Below are 15,170 nucleotides of genomic sequence, written 5' to 3'. Positions count from 1 at the left end.
TTGGCATTTCCCTTCCTGAGGCATTTAGAACTGGGGGGTTTATGTGGAAAGGCACCCTATATAAAGTGTTCGTAGTTTAATAAACTTTCCCCATGTTTTTATGACAGGACCAATTAGGAAATGGCAATGATAAGTCAGGCACTGAAACCGTGTTACGTAGCGTTGTGATTATTATTATTATGTGTTGAAAAGGCAATTGACTTTTCCACAAAAGGGGAGAGAATCCCACTGCCTCAGACACAAGAGCTGGGAGCAAGCGCCCAACGGTCTTCCTGAGGCGCGCGCGAGGCGAGAAAAGAGGGTGCGCGAGCGAGCGAGGGAGAAACAAAGGGGCGTGGCTGCGAGAGAGAGAGAGAGAAAGGGAAGGAGGGAGGGGAGAAGCCGGAGGGGGGAGTTGGACGCCCCCTCCCTCCCTCTCCCGCCAGCGCGCGCGGCATCCGAGGTTGGATGTGTCGCGCGCCGCCCGCGCTTCCTTTCTCACTCCTCGCCTGGCTTTGGAAGAGGTCAGTCAGTCAGTCGGTCCGTCGGGAGGGACGCTCGCTGCTGGCGTCATGAAAGCCTCCTGGGCTCTCGAAGTGGCCTGGCTGGCGGCGCTTCTGGGCTGCCCGGCAACAGGTGGGTGAGCGGGGTGAAGCGGAATAGGAAGGGAGGGGGCGTGTGTTAGGGCACCTGAAGCAAAGGCTCCTTCAGCGCCGCCTCGCTCGCTTCTTTTCCCCGGTCCGGCTTGAGTTAGGCGCTCCACGCCCTCCTCGGTGCCGCTTCCAAAGGCTTGGCTTTGAAGTTGCATCCCAAGAGCTGGAAGCGTCCCTGAGGCGCGCGCGAGGGAGCCAGGAATTGATTATTATTGATTATTACAATATACTAGCCGTCCCCTGCCATGCATTGCTGTGGCTCAATCTGGATCCCCCGGTGGTGCAGTGGGTTAAACCCCTGTGCCCTCAGGACTGAAGACCCGACAGGTCAGAGGTTCAGATCTGGAGAGGGCGCGGATGAGCTCCCTCTGTCAGCTCCAGCTCCCTATTCGGTGACATGAGAGAAGCCTCCCACAAGGATGATAAAACATCAAACACATCCGGGCGTCCCCTGATGAACGTCCTTGCAGACGGCCAATTCTCTCACAAATCCGGGGAAAGTACGAATGAGCTCCCTCTGTCAGCTCCAGCTCCCTATACGGGGACATGCGAGAAGCTTCCCACAAGGATGATAAAACATCAAACACATCCGGGCGTCCCCTGGGCAACATCCTTGCAAATGGCCAATTCTCTCACACCAGAAGCGACTTGCAGTTTCTCAAGTCGCTCCTGACACGACCAAAAAAAAGAAAAGTCTGGTGATTTGGAAAATAAAGTAATGAGAAAGTGTTGGTTTCTAATATATGTAATTTCTTTATGCTTGTTGTTTCTTTGTCAGTGTTGATGTGGAGATTGTCAGGTTTGCCTACTCTGGAACATGCGACATATAATTGTCCTTAGAATCATAGAATCATAGAGTTGGAAGAGACCTCATGGGCCATCCAGTCCAATCCCCTGCCAAGAAGCAGGAATATTGCATTCAAATCACCCCTGACAGATGGCCATCCAGCCTCTGTTTAAAAGCTTCCAAAGAAGGAGCCTCCACCACACTCCAGGGCAGAGAGTTCCACTGCTGAACGGCACTCACAGTCAGGAAGTTCTTCCTCATGTTCAGATGGAATCTCCTTTCTTGTAGTTTGAAGCCATTGTTTCGCGTCCTAGTCTCCAGGGAAGCAGAAAACAAGCTTGTTCCCTCCTCCCTGTGGCTTCCTCTCACATATTTATACATGGCTATCGTATCTCCTTCTTTAGAGGTCCCTTTCAAAACTATGATACTATATCAGTCATATACATAAATGTGTGTGCGTGTGAATCATGTAAATCTGTGTATATCTATGGCTGGATTGTCCTTTAGTGGGCCATTTCAAATCTATGACACTATATCTGTCATCTACATATATGTGTGTGTCAACATATCTATCTATCTATCTATCTATCTATCTATCTATCTATCTATCTATATCTATGGCTGGATGGCTCTTTGTCAGGAGGGCTTTGGTTATGTTTTCTTGCCTTGGTGAAGGGAGTTGGACTGGATGGTCTTAAGTCAGTGTTTCTCAATCTGGGAGTCGGGATTCCTGGAGGAGTTGTGAGGGGGTGTCAGAAGGGTCGACAAAGACCACCAGAAAACACAGTATTTTTGGTTCTGTGTGGGAAATTTGACCCAATTCTATCATTAGTGGGGTTCAGAATGCTCTTTGATTGTAGGTGAACTGTACATCACAGTAACTACAACTCCCAAATGTCAAGGTCTATTTCCCCCAAACTCCATCTGTGCTTGTATTTGAGCACATGGAGTATCCGTGCCAAGTTTGGTCCTGATCTATCATTGTTTGAGTCCACAGTGCTCTCTGGATGTAAGTGAACTACAACTCCAAAACTCAAGGTCAATGCCCACCAAACCCTTCTAGTGTTTTCTGTTGGTCGTGGGAGTTCTGTGCGCCAAGTTTGGTTCAATTCCATCATTGGTGGAGTTCAGAATGCTCTTTGATTGTAGGTGAACTATCAATCCCAGCAACTACAACTCCCAAATGACAAAATTAATTTTTTTAGTGATGATCACTCCTTGGGTTAGTAGGTGTCTTGTGGCCAAATTTGGTGGCAATTCGTCAAGTAGTTTTTGAGTTATGTTAATCCCACAAACGAACATTACATTTATATATATATAGACTAGAACTCCCAAACTCAAGGTCAATGCCCACCAAATCCTTCCAGTATTCTCTGTTTGTCTTTTGAGTTCTGTGTGCCAAGTTTGGTTCAATTCATTGGTGGTGTTCAGAATGCTCTTTGATTGTAGGTTAACTATAAATCCCAGCAACTACGACTCCCAAATGACTTAATTAATTTTTTTGAGTGATGATCACTCCTTGGGTTAGTAGGTGTCTTGTGGCCAAATTTGGTGGCAATTAGTCCAGCGGTTTTTGAGTTATGTCACTCAAAATGAACAGCATTTTTATATATATAGATGATCATAGGTATAGGCAAACTTGGGCCCTCCAGGAGTTTTGGACTCCAACTCCCACAATTCCTAACAGCTTACCGGCTGTTAGGAATTGTGGGAGTTGGAGTCCAAAACCCCTGGAGGGCCTAAGTTTGCCCATACCTGTATTATCCTCATCCTCATCATTATCTGTGTCGTGGGGTGCATCTCCACTGCAGATTTCAAGCACCTTTACTCCACTTGCACTGCCCTGGCTCAATGCTATGGAGTCCGGAGTGTTTGTTTGTTTTGCAAGGTCTTGAGCTTGCTTTGCCCAAACGTGCAGGTGCCTCAGTACACTACAAATTCCAGGATTCCATTGCAGTTGAATAGGTATCACAGCATTCAGAGATGCTTGCACAGACACACCCATTTTCCCGAAGCAGGGAAATAACATAATCTCCAGTTCTAAATGCATTGGAAAGGGAAAACCCAATTTCTGTTGGCAGAAGTGAAGCTGACAGCCCAGGCTTTTGCATGCTTTGCCAAGTCAGTCAGTTTCTGTGTCCTTCAGTCAGCTGCATTTGCTCTCAAAGAAGTGCCTAAGTTTGCAATCCAGATCCTGCTATATTTAAGTAACTTCATATACTGCTGCAGTTGTGTGTAGTCAGGAAAAGTTGGTAAGGGCACCATTCCATGTATACGCAAATATAAGAAGGGTCTTATTAGCAAGCAATTGGTAAGCTGTGGATTTGTGAAAACGTGGCTTTGGGATCAAGCCTTCGGAGAATAATTGCAGATCAATAACAGAAATATGGAACATGTGCAATGAATTCTGGAATGGCCCCAGACTACCATTGTGGATGGCATGGTTTTAATAACCCTTGAAATATTTAATATGTGTTAATTTTTAATTTCAATGTTTATTTCAATTGTATGTTGTTTTAAGGCATTGAATAGTTGCCTCTATGTAAGCTGCCTTGAGTCCCCTTCTGCATTGAGAAAGGGGGAGGATAAATAGGATGTAAATAAATAAATATGCTGTTGTTCTGTAGCCACCCCCTTGGGAAAAAGCACCACTGAATTCAATAAGATGTATTTTATGGGAGATGGGTGTGTCATTGTTCCGCTTGGTTAGACTTACTAAATTGAGGTAAATGAGACTATTAGGCTGTCCTGATTGGAGAAAACCCAGGATATGGAACAGATTCCAAGCATTGTTTTGTAGGTTTATATAAAGGTAAAGGTTTCCCCTTGATATTAAGTCTAGTTGAGGCCCGACTCTCGGGGGTGGTCCTCATCTCCATTTCTAAGCTGAAGAGCTGGTGTTGTCCATAGACACCTCCAAGGTCATGTGGCCAGCATGATTGCATGGAGTGCCCTTACTTTCCTGCCGGAGCGGTACCTATTGATCTATTCATATTTGCATGTTTTCAAACTGCTAGGTTTGCAGAAGCTGGGGCTAACAGTGGGAGTTCACCCCGCTCCATGGATTTGAGCCACCAACCTTTCAGTTAGCAAGTTCAGCTGCTCAGCCGTTTAACCCACTGCATCACCAGGAACTATATAGCATAGCAAAAAACCAAACACAGGTGTACTGTAAAAAAAAGACTGAGAAAAGATAGAAAAGCATGGTGTAATTGCTTTTAAACATTTTTCCATAGTAGGTTTTCATGGCAGCCCCTCCCCCCCCAATATTAATAAAATATGCATTGGATTTTGTAAGCCGTCTTGCATTGATTCACACCATTGCTGTTGCTTTCCAGCCCAAATGTAGCCAGCCATGTGCATTGATCATCAGAAGAAGCAAATTCCAGTTTTTGGCACTCTATTTGCAAATAAGATGTTTTGAAATCTGCTAGTTATGCCAGAAATGCAGCAGTTGTGTATATATCCAAGGATACTCTTGATATAGACAATATATATATATATATTGTATATATCTTGTTTAACCCATTGCCCGGTGGCACACAGGACTGCTTTGCGCAGGACTGCTGACCAAAAGGTTGGCGGTTCGAATCTGGGGAGCAGGGTGAGCTCCCATTTGTCAGCTCCAGCTTCCCATGCAGGGACAGGGAAAAAAGCCTCCCACAAGATGGTAACACATCCTGGTGTCCCCTGGGTAATGCCCTTGAAGACGGCCAGTTTCTCACACTGGAAGCGACTTGCAGTTTTTCAAGTCACTTCTGACACACACACACACAATAACTGACTGTACTCTCCTGGGGCCTGCTGCTACTGCACACAGTTTTGAAGGAACTCCTTTTGGCTTTACCTGGGGAAAGTTTATGCCTTTCTCGCTTGCCACACTGTGATTCCTCCCAGTTACCTTCAAATCACCTTACAGTAAGAGCCGCTTCACACAAAGAAAGGCTCCAGTGTGGTTACTACAGTAAGTTATCTTAAGGATCAGTATATATAAACAAGCGTGCCTTTTTAGAATAGATTTTCCTCTCATTAATACATGTTTGATGTCACTCAAAGCACCTGAATTTCATTCATTCTGCAGTGTAGGGATGGAAAGAGTATTTTAAAACATTCAAAAATATGTTCCAAAAATATGTGCCTGAATTGTTGGAAAGCTCAGGTAAGGAGGGACCTGGACTAGCAAGAATCTTCACAGTTTGGGATTTACTCTGTGGAAAATATGTACATTTTGGTGCAGAAAACGGCTTAGTGGGTTGCTGTGAGTTTTCCAGGCTGTATGGCCATGTTCCAGAAGCATTCTCTCTTGATGTTTCACCCTCATCTATGGCAGGTTGTGAGGTCTGTTGGAAACTAGGCAGATGGAGTTTATAGATCTGTGGAATGTCCAGAGTGGGAGAAAGAACTCTTGTCTACCTGAGGCAAGTGCAAATGTTTCAGCTGGCGAGCTTGATTAGCCTTGAATAGCCTTGCAGCTTCAAAGCCTGGCTGCTTCCTGCCTGGAGATCCTTTGTTGGGAGGTGTTAACTGGCCCTGATTGTTTCTTGTCTGGAATTCCCCTGTCTTCTGAGTGTTGTTCTTTATTTACTGTCCTGATTTTGGAGTTTATTTTTTAGATACTAGTAGCCAGATTTTGTTCATTTTCATGGTTTCCTCCTTTCTGTTGAAATTGTCCACATGCTTGTGGATTTCAGTGACTTTTCTGTTTAATCTGACTTGGTGGTTGCCAGAGTGGTCCAGCATTTCTGTGTTCTCAAATAATATGCTGTGTCCAGGTTGGTTCATCAGGTGCTCTGCTATGGCTGGCTGTTCTGGTTGAGTTAGTCTGGAGTGTCTTTCATGTTCCTTAATTCGTGTTTGGGCAATGCTGTGTTTGGCGGTCCCTATGTAGACTTGTCCACAGCTGCATGGCATACAGTAGCTTACTGTTTCTAGGCAAAAAATGCTGTTTCTCAAGCTAAAAAGCCATGTGTGGTTTTTGCAGAGAATAAATCATAGAATCATAAGAGTTGGAAGAGACCACATGGGCCATCTAGTCCCACCCCCTGCTGTGTAGGAATTGAAATATTTTCAGCTGGAAGAAAATTGCTAAGGTTTGTTGTTGTTCCTTTTCAGAACAAAATTAGCAAAAACTAATATCCCTACTGCAGTGCATATCTGCGTAAATGAGTTGTTGGACCTCTCCAGGGACTAACTCCCATATGCTTTCATAGCAACTGAATAGCTTTGCTATCTGAGAATTTTGAAAATTGTACCCTGGCACATCTGGAGAATACCAGGTTGAAGTCTTAGCATTGCTGTCCACAAAGTGTACTTTTCTGTTCAGTGTAGAACAAACAAAAAGAAGCAATCCCACAATCACTTTGATAATCCGACACTACAATTCTGAGGCAGGGTTTCATTAGAAATAAGGGACTTGGTGCATGTAGAAATGAAAACTCCCATCTCCTCTCTTTGTCCTTGAAACAACTCTGTGTTTTGCTTTTGCTTCCCAAGAACTGTGTTTAGGATAATAAGGTTAGTGAGGAAAAAAGAGAGTGCTCAAAATGCTAAAAGAGTGGTAGCAGATAGAAAGCTTAACCAGTATTAACATGGATTCAGAAGAGAAAAGTTTGAAAAATCCAATATGCTGTAGTGGTTAGACAGGCATGGGCAAACTTTGGCCCTCCAGATGTTTTGGACTTCAACTTCCACAATTCCTAACAGCCGGTAGGAGTTGAAGTTCAAAACACCTGGAGGGCCGAAGTTTGCCCATGCCTGGGTTAGAGGGTAGGACTAGGGACCTTGGAGATCCTTTTTTTTTTTACTCCCCATTAAGCCTTGGAACTCATAGGATGACTTTGGATGAGTTACTCTCACTGAGTTGTTGCAAGGATTCCCAGAGATAGGAATGCTGTGTGTGTCACTTTCAGCATGCTTGAGGAAACAGAAGGATGGAATTGTAACTCAACTCAAATAAAATTAATGTTTCATATAAGAGCTTGTAGCATGGAAGTAATGTTTCAAATATTATCAAGTCTGTCTTCTTCATCAGAAACAAATTTGTGGTTAATATGCGGGTGATCTGCATTTTAAAACACTGAACATGTGGTAGGTTTCACCTCTCTAACATGCTACTATATGAAGGAGCACAAGGTGCATGATGTGTAAGTGCAGTACCAGAACTTGCCACTGAGAGGAGACTTTAGCAACATAGTTACACCTTCCAAAGTTCCTGCCTGTTCTGGCTTGAGTTGCTATTGGGGAAGCTGCTTCTCATTGAAAAGAAAGATATCAGTGTCTGTGCGCTGCTTCTTTTGAGGTAGATTTATCACCTAATCAGTACAATATGTCTGTGTGGTTGAACACTATCCTTGAAAAGTATCTCATTTCCATCTCAGGTCCAAAACCATTATGAAGAACAAATAGCATGCATTCTGTAGCCATCCATAACTAAGCTGTGGAGCTGTGGAAGACTGAGTCCCAGATCATTGTCCAATCATCACTCAATTATGTATAATTTTAGCATGTTGTCATATTATTTTTCAAGGTAATTTAAAAAATTCTGAGTGGAGGTGTGTTAGCGACTTCATATCCACAAATCCAAACATCATACTCATGAATCCAAATTAGGTTGGAAATGGACACAAACTGCCCTGTTTATTAATTAGCATATATTAATGATTACTTGCAGGTTTTTGATGTTTTACTAGATTTTAATGGATTGCATAAAATTTCTGTCCCTGATTTCATAGGGGAGGGAGTTCCATAGCTGAGGAGCCACCACTGAGAAAGCCCTGTCCCTCGTTCCCACCAGTCGCACTTGTGAGGGTGATGGGACTAATGGCAGGGTCTCCCAGGATGATCTTAACCTCCTTGATAGTTAGGGAGATATGTTCAGACAGGTAAACTGGGCCAGAACCATTTAGGGCTTTGTAAGTTAAAACCACCACTTTGAATTGTGCTTGGTAGGAGACTAGCAGCCAGTGGAGCTGGCTTAGCGGGAGTTATGTGCTCCCTGTACCTGCTCCAGTGAGCAATCTGGCTGCCATCCGTTGGACTAGTTGAAGCTTCTGAGCAGTCTTCAGAGGCAACCAAGTTCTGTATGTTATTCTGGAGTGCATCTACACTGTAGAATTATTGCAACTTGACACCACCTTAACTGCCAGGGCTCAATGCTATGAAATCATGAGATATAGCTTTACAAGATCTTTAATTTTTTCTGTGAAATAGTGGTGGTGCCTTCTCAAACTGCAACTCACGTGATTCCGTGATACTGAACCATGGCAGTTAAAGTGGTGTCAAGCTTTGTTAACTCAGTGTAGATCCATCCTCAGGGTCCTCTGGGTTATATCTAAAGCTTCTAGAGACATCTAACCAAGCAAAAATACTCAGAAACAATCCTTTAAAATGTTGAGGCAATGGCTTTGCTTTTTATATGCTCTTCTGTTTCAGCACATTGGGAGCTAGAATTCTTATTTGGATGGCAATACATTCATTGTGGAAGCTAAGCAATGTTAACCCCAATTAGTGACCGCCAGGAAATACAAGGTGACATGGGCTTTGTTTCATCAGAGAACAATTACCAACTACCTATGAGTGCTCCTTGCCTAAGAAAACTCTGTGGGTTGACAGGCAACTTGACTACTTGTTGACACAAACCATCTTCCTGTAGAATTCTTTTGTTTTATACTTACAATGGAAGTTTGCATCTAGTGGCTTTTCTTTGATATTATCCTAAAAATGCCTATCTTTAATACAGAGTTTTTTTCCTTTCTTAACTCTGTGCACCTCTCCTGCCCACTAGGCTTTCTGCCCATTAAATTATTTTATTTGTAATACCCCCCTTTCTTAAAAAAGGGATGATATTCAGAAGCATGCTTAAAACATTAATATAGGAAGAGGGTTCAGTCCAGTGATGCACTTGATGTACACTCCAGGTCCAGAAAAAAAGTTGACAGGAGGGGAAACTTCTTGGAAAACCACAAGATTAGATTGAGTGCAGTTGATGCCTGCTTTGTATGTTGTCTGCCTTTTTAATGTGTGTAGTAGCTATCCTATTTTTGGATTAGTGAGTGTATTTCCCGCTTGTTTGTTTATTTGGTTGTTTGGTTTTGGTGTGATGTTTTGCCAGGGTGCATGGATGTGGTTGTTGTCAATATTTCATGGGATTTTACATTTGTTTGCAGGCTGTGTGGTTGGTAGTTTTTCAACAGCGTGTTTCTGAGCATCTCTAGTTTATCTTCTGTGATAAGGATTTTCATTGTGTATTGTTGGGGAAAATAATAAGCATTGACATTTGGGGCTGAAAATACACCTCTGCCTTGGTACTGAGTTGTCAGCCAGGTTACATGTCTCACAATCTCATTAGTTTGCCATAAGTGAAATGTGTGTTGGAAAAGATGAGTGAAGGTTCAGAAGAGTAGGCCAGTCCCCAGCATTGCCTTGTATTCAGAATATTGGGAAGTTATTTTCATTTTTGCTTTTCCAGTGGGACTTCTGGGAAATTCATGTTTTGTGACTATTCATGTCAGTCGTACCTGTCATTTTGTGCGAGTGTCATTGACACTTTCTTACAATTCCCAATATGTCCATTGGCTCAGGAAGGTTGACCCCTGCTTCAGGGTCAGTTGGCCTTCAGTAGCAGGAGATGAAAAACGTCATCTCATTGTTGAGTAGAAAAGAAAAAGTGCAGTGTGAGTAGCGGTACAAGCAAATGGAATAGGATAGAAATACTTGCAAACCCACTTTAAACATTATTTGAAATAAGATATTACACATATTTTGTTCTTCTACCATGGTCTTTCCACCTATTGACCTACATATTTGTGGGAAAAATCATAGTGATGTGTGTGAAATCTATTTTTAATGTATTTCTGAACATCCTCCTTTAGAATACTGTCTTCATTCTGACTAGTGACTTAATTATTGCAAATATTGAATCATAGTCAAATATGTCAGAGGGATATTATTCAGCTTTCCTTCAGTATGTGAGATAGGTGCTTCATAATTTTTGTTCAATCCCCCAAGATGTTTTCCCCCCCTCAGGAAAAATCTGGGAGAACATGTTTTGTCTTATAGCTTTTTCAGAAGGTCATCACTCCTCCTCAGGCATTGGTACGGAAGACTAGAGGTTGTTGGAATGATTATTTCTGCCTCTTGTGTCATTGTTTAACTATATTCAGACATTGGAGGATCTCTGGAGCCTCAAAAGAGAACTCTTGTTTGTTTTTGCTCTGAGTGACACATTGGATTAATTTATTAATACTGAGTAGAAGCATGAAGTGCAGATAGAGACACACTGCCCTAATGGATCTCTACCTAGGCAAACAAGGAGGAGACATTTACATTGGGTTTAGTTTCTTTGTTTGCTGTTCTGCTTCACTCCTTCCAGTAGACAGAAACTGGCAATAGATCTAACTTTAGATGTAATTTCTCTATTAATTGAGCTGTTAAATAAGGGATATCAACTCTGTTTTGTTTGTTTGTGTGTCTCAGTTGTTATCCCTATTAGAGGGATTGTAACCATCCCTTGTTTCAACACCATTTCCACCAAATGTCCTACAACAGTGGTTTTCAACCTGTGGGTCCCCATGTGTTTTGGCCTACAGCTCTCAGAAAACCCAGCCAGTTGACCAGCTGTTAAGATTTCTGGGAATTGAAGGCCAAAATATGTAGGGACCCACATGTTGAGAACCACTGTTCTACAGCATCATAGAGACTGCTGAGAAGAATTTCTCCCTTCTTTAGTCTCATAAAGTGACAGGAAAGGCCAAATCACTGCAAATGTTGTGGATTATCATGGGTAATTGTACTTCAGTGGGGATGCCACTTAGGCCTAAAATGAATGTGTATTACTTAACTCTATATTGAAGCATTTAGCTCTTGTGCAATTAGGCTTAACTTTTTGTGTTCTTGCCTTAGTTAATGAGTTGGTGGTTCTCCTGTACAGTTCCTTCCTTTGTAGTTTTAATGTTCCTTCCTTGGAAGCTTTTTAACAGAGGCTGGATGGCTATCTGTCGGGGTACTTTGGTTGTGCTTTTCCTGCATGGCAGGGGGTTGGACCAAAGGCCTATATAGTCTCTTCCAACTCTATTATTCTCTGATTCTATAATGGAAGGTTACATCAAGAGGCCTCTTTCTCCTATATTATATGTTTTCTTTTAGAAGGTGTGTTGGATTAACAGTTTGGAAATCCTCATTTGGCTGGGAATTTCCAGTATGACCTCAAAAAAGTTGTATCTCTCCCTAACATTTCAAGAAGGCAGAGCTTGGAAAATTTACTTTTAAAACTGTAGTTTCCAGATTCCCCCAGCCAGTGTGGCTACTTTAGCTGGTGTATATTGCAAGGTGTAGGGTTTTGGCTTTTTTTTAAAAAAAAAATCATTTTTTCTGGGCTTTTGTGTTTGTACAGATGAAGAACACTGTGGTTGCTGTACCCATTAGCCTTACAGATCCAGCAGTCACCTTATCATATGATCAATTTGATTTCATCTTGCCAGTCATGTTGCACAAGATGAAGATATTGCTGAGACTTGCAGAAGGACCTGTATTTCTCAGTTTCTGGCAAAGGCAGATAATCCCTCAGCATTTGAAAGGCTTTGTGGCAGCTTTCATAGGATAAAGCCATTCTTAAAGTTACGTGACTTAACATTAGAAGTTTTCTGGTTTATTTATTTATTAAAATACTTGTATTAATTTGTAGGCATGGGATTTACGGGCAACATGTAAGTAAAATAAATTAAAGCAGATCAAAACAATTTGAAACATTAAAATAGTTTAAATAGAGTAAAATGCAGTAACAATTTGGCAATATAGAAGCAGACTTGAAAGGTTAAAACAATTTCAAACAACGTCTGTAAACAATTTAAAGTAAACATATGTTAATAAGCAGCCATGTTGTTCAAGCACAGGTGGGCAAAGTTCTGTTTGCAGGCCACGTCTATTTTTGTGCCCTCTGGGGTTCCCAGATATCAAAATATGTTTCTCCCTAAATGCCCTTTCACTATATGATGGGTCCCACAGGCCATTTTATGTTTTGGGGTGGTGGAGGTGTAAAATATGGGTGTTGGGGGGCATGTTTTGAAGGACGAGGATGTATCCATTCAGAGCATCCTAGATGTCTGATGTGCCCACCCCTATCCCAAAGCTGCACACTCCTGTTGTAAAGTAACTTAAAAAGATGTGTTAATGTGCCAAGGGTGGCGGTTTCTCCATTGCCAAGAAAGAAGAAATGCATCAACATAAACAGGGCTAAGGAAAGGGCAGAGTTGTATTAACATTTGTTCATATCTCTCTCTCCGTGTGTATCTTGAAAAATGGTTATAACTAGAAAACTAGAAATGTACCTTTCATCAAATAAGAATAGTAAGCCTACATTATTATTTAGTCTTCTGTCTGGATGCTAACTGTTGATGCACAACTGCAATACACTGTTTTTCCTATGGTTATCTTATCAGAGTTTTGAGTCTTCTTGGTGGTAGCACTATACCTAAGGAGCCCTCTTCCTTAAATTTATGCCTGTCCCTTTCATTGATATTCAGATGGAATAGTATTTTTAACAGTCTGGATATATATTTTTATCTGGAATAAAATTGTTTACTGTGGTTGGTTGTTTAATTTTTGTTTATGGCATTTTGTATTTTATTTTAAGTTTCTCCAAGAACTTTGCTTATAGAGTGGTAGAGAATGAATACACCTGCATACATGTGTTCAGAAGGTTCTTGCATTGTGTTCAGTGGAGTCTGCATGCAGGAGAGAATGTATAGGATTATAGGCTAACAAACCTCCTAGGCAGTTTTCATATAGACTGATGAAATGACCTATTAGCTGTGGCACATTCGTGCCACAATGTGTTAGCTAGTCATGGGATTCTTCATTGCTTTCATTGACAATTTCCCAAAGTAGTGTCCTTAGTTTACAAACTGCTGAAGTGCTGTTTAAAGGTTTATATATAGGTTGTTAAATTCATTTTGATATTTTAATGTTTATAGTTTTAACTTACAAATTATTTAATGGTTTTCAAATGATATATGTATACTCAATTGTTTTAAATATGTTGTTATCCACCTTGAGAAAGATGTGATAAGTATTTCCTCTGTTTCCAGTACTGTGCCAAATCTTGCTGATTTTGATAGTCCATCCACAAAGCACTCTGGGAAAAGAAAGAGACTGGAGTGGATGTTGGCATCTCCACAGTGGAAAAGCAAAAAATAAAAATCAGGCTACTGTGATATTTTACTTGCTTCCAGTTCTTCTCATTGTTTGTTAACAGGAAGCATAGAACAGTTTTCCAGGAATCTTTACAATCCAGTTGTGAGCAATATATGATAGATGGTTTCAGCTTACAGTTTATGTCTGCATGGAAATCTTGCAACAATTGATGTGACTATAGCAATTCAAGTGGCAGTATCAAGACACCTTTCCGTTTTGTTCTTTTTCACACTGTTACAGACTTCCTTCCACTGCTCCCCCCTTTCCCATTTTTGCCAAGAAAGTCAGTTTCAGTCCAATCCATTCTCCACATGCACACCGCTGCCATCATCCTTTCCCTGAAGTGATCAGCACAGATAAGGGTATGAGTGGTCCCTTGTTGCTGTTGCCACTCTTTGCTGGCCATAGAGCTCCATGTGAGTTCCTGGCCATTATGGTCATATCTGCTGAGGTCACAGCAGGGTTCCTGCCCAACCAGCAAGAAAGGGGAGGGTATTGTACCCCCTTATTGATTGAATGGGCATCTGTTATGACCTCAGCAGGTGTAAGACAGGTTACGACCAAGCACTTATGAGGAATTATGGCATCACAAAGACAAGGGGATAGGCTCGATAATCTAGACACATGGCCCCAAATTTTGTAGCTATGTACTGAATCCAGGGCAGATATGAAGCATGACACTCCTATGCAATTTGTCCCATATAGAGATACCCAGAGAAACTTCCTAATTATTAAACACGTTATATAAATATAAAGCAAAAGTAACTATTTGATACAGGATAGAAGTGAATGGCAGAGTGGAAAAGTAAAAGACAGTATTGAGAACCAGAAACACACAATCCCTTGCAGGAAAATCCCATTATGGAGAAAAAGAGGTCCTTAGAAGCATCCTTATTCCATATAATCTGAAGCCAAAATTGAATGAATATGTACTTTATTCAGAATTTGCCCACTTGGTGTAATCTATGCACAGAGCAAATTTCTGCTCTTTAGGAGGAAGAAAATGGTCTCTCTAATGAACTCTAACTCTCTAATTGCCAACCCAAAGAGAAAGAAGAGTTCAGTAATGCTAAATAATCAGTTCACCTTCACTGTTTCTCTTTACGACAAGATAAGTAGTAAGTACTCCGCTAGCACAATCTAAGTAGTAAAAAGACAGCTACTGCTCTGTATGCTTGTTATAAAGTGCTTCTAAGACTGCAAACTTGGGACTAAATCCTTGGATCGCTATCTTTAGTTTCATTTATTCACGTTCGACAAAATGTATCTTCGCTAGGTATTTTCTAGGTCCCCCAGCATGACTCTGTACTAGTTGTAGGTCAAAAGTCCTTTATTTCAATAGAGTTTACTATTATCTGCAGCTTTGCATTTCCATGTGAAGTCTGGAACATAAGCCTCGCAGATACAAGGGTTGTAATATATTAATTTATGAAAAGCTTTTTAAAGCAGAGGTGTAAATAATCAAGATTCTCAGTGCAATCCTATGCATGTCTACTTAGAAGCAAGTCCCATTGAATTTAATGGGATTTGCTCCCACAAAATCATATGCAGGTTTACAGTCT

The 15,170-nt window shown here is 41.5% G+C and overlaps 1 protein-coding gene across 1 annotated transcript in view; it reads left to right on the top strand.

Annotated features, from left to right (window-relative positions):
- The first annotated feature begins 421 nt into the window (after positions 1 to 421).
- KIT (KIT proto-oncogene, receptor tyrosine kinase) overlaps positions 422 to 15,170 on the top strand; it is an 85,909-nt gene continuing 71,160 nt past the window's right edge. The window contains exon 1 of the mRNA XM_060778533.2: positions 422 to 615. Within this exon, the coding sequence (XP_060634516.2) occupies positions 552 to 615 (64 nt within the window). The 5' untranslated portion in view covers positions 422 to 551. The remainder of the gene's footprint in view (positions 616 to 15,170) is intronic.

Source organism: Anolis sagrei, chromosome 5 (assembly GCF_037176765.1).
Source record: "Anolis sagrei isolate rAnoSag1 chromosome 5, rAnoSag1.mat, whole genome shotgun sequence".
NCBI lineage: Eukaryota > Metazoa > Chordata > Lepidosauria > Squamata > Dactyloidae > Anolis > Anolis sagrei.
The sequence above is the reverse complement of the archived record's forward strand: the minus strand, read 5'-3'. Positions and strand labels throughout refer to the sequence as shown.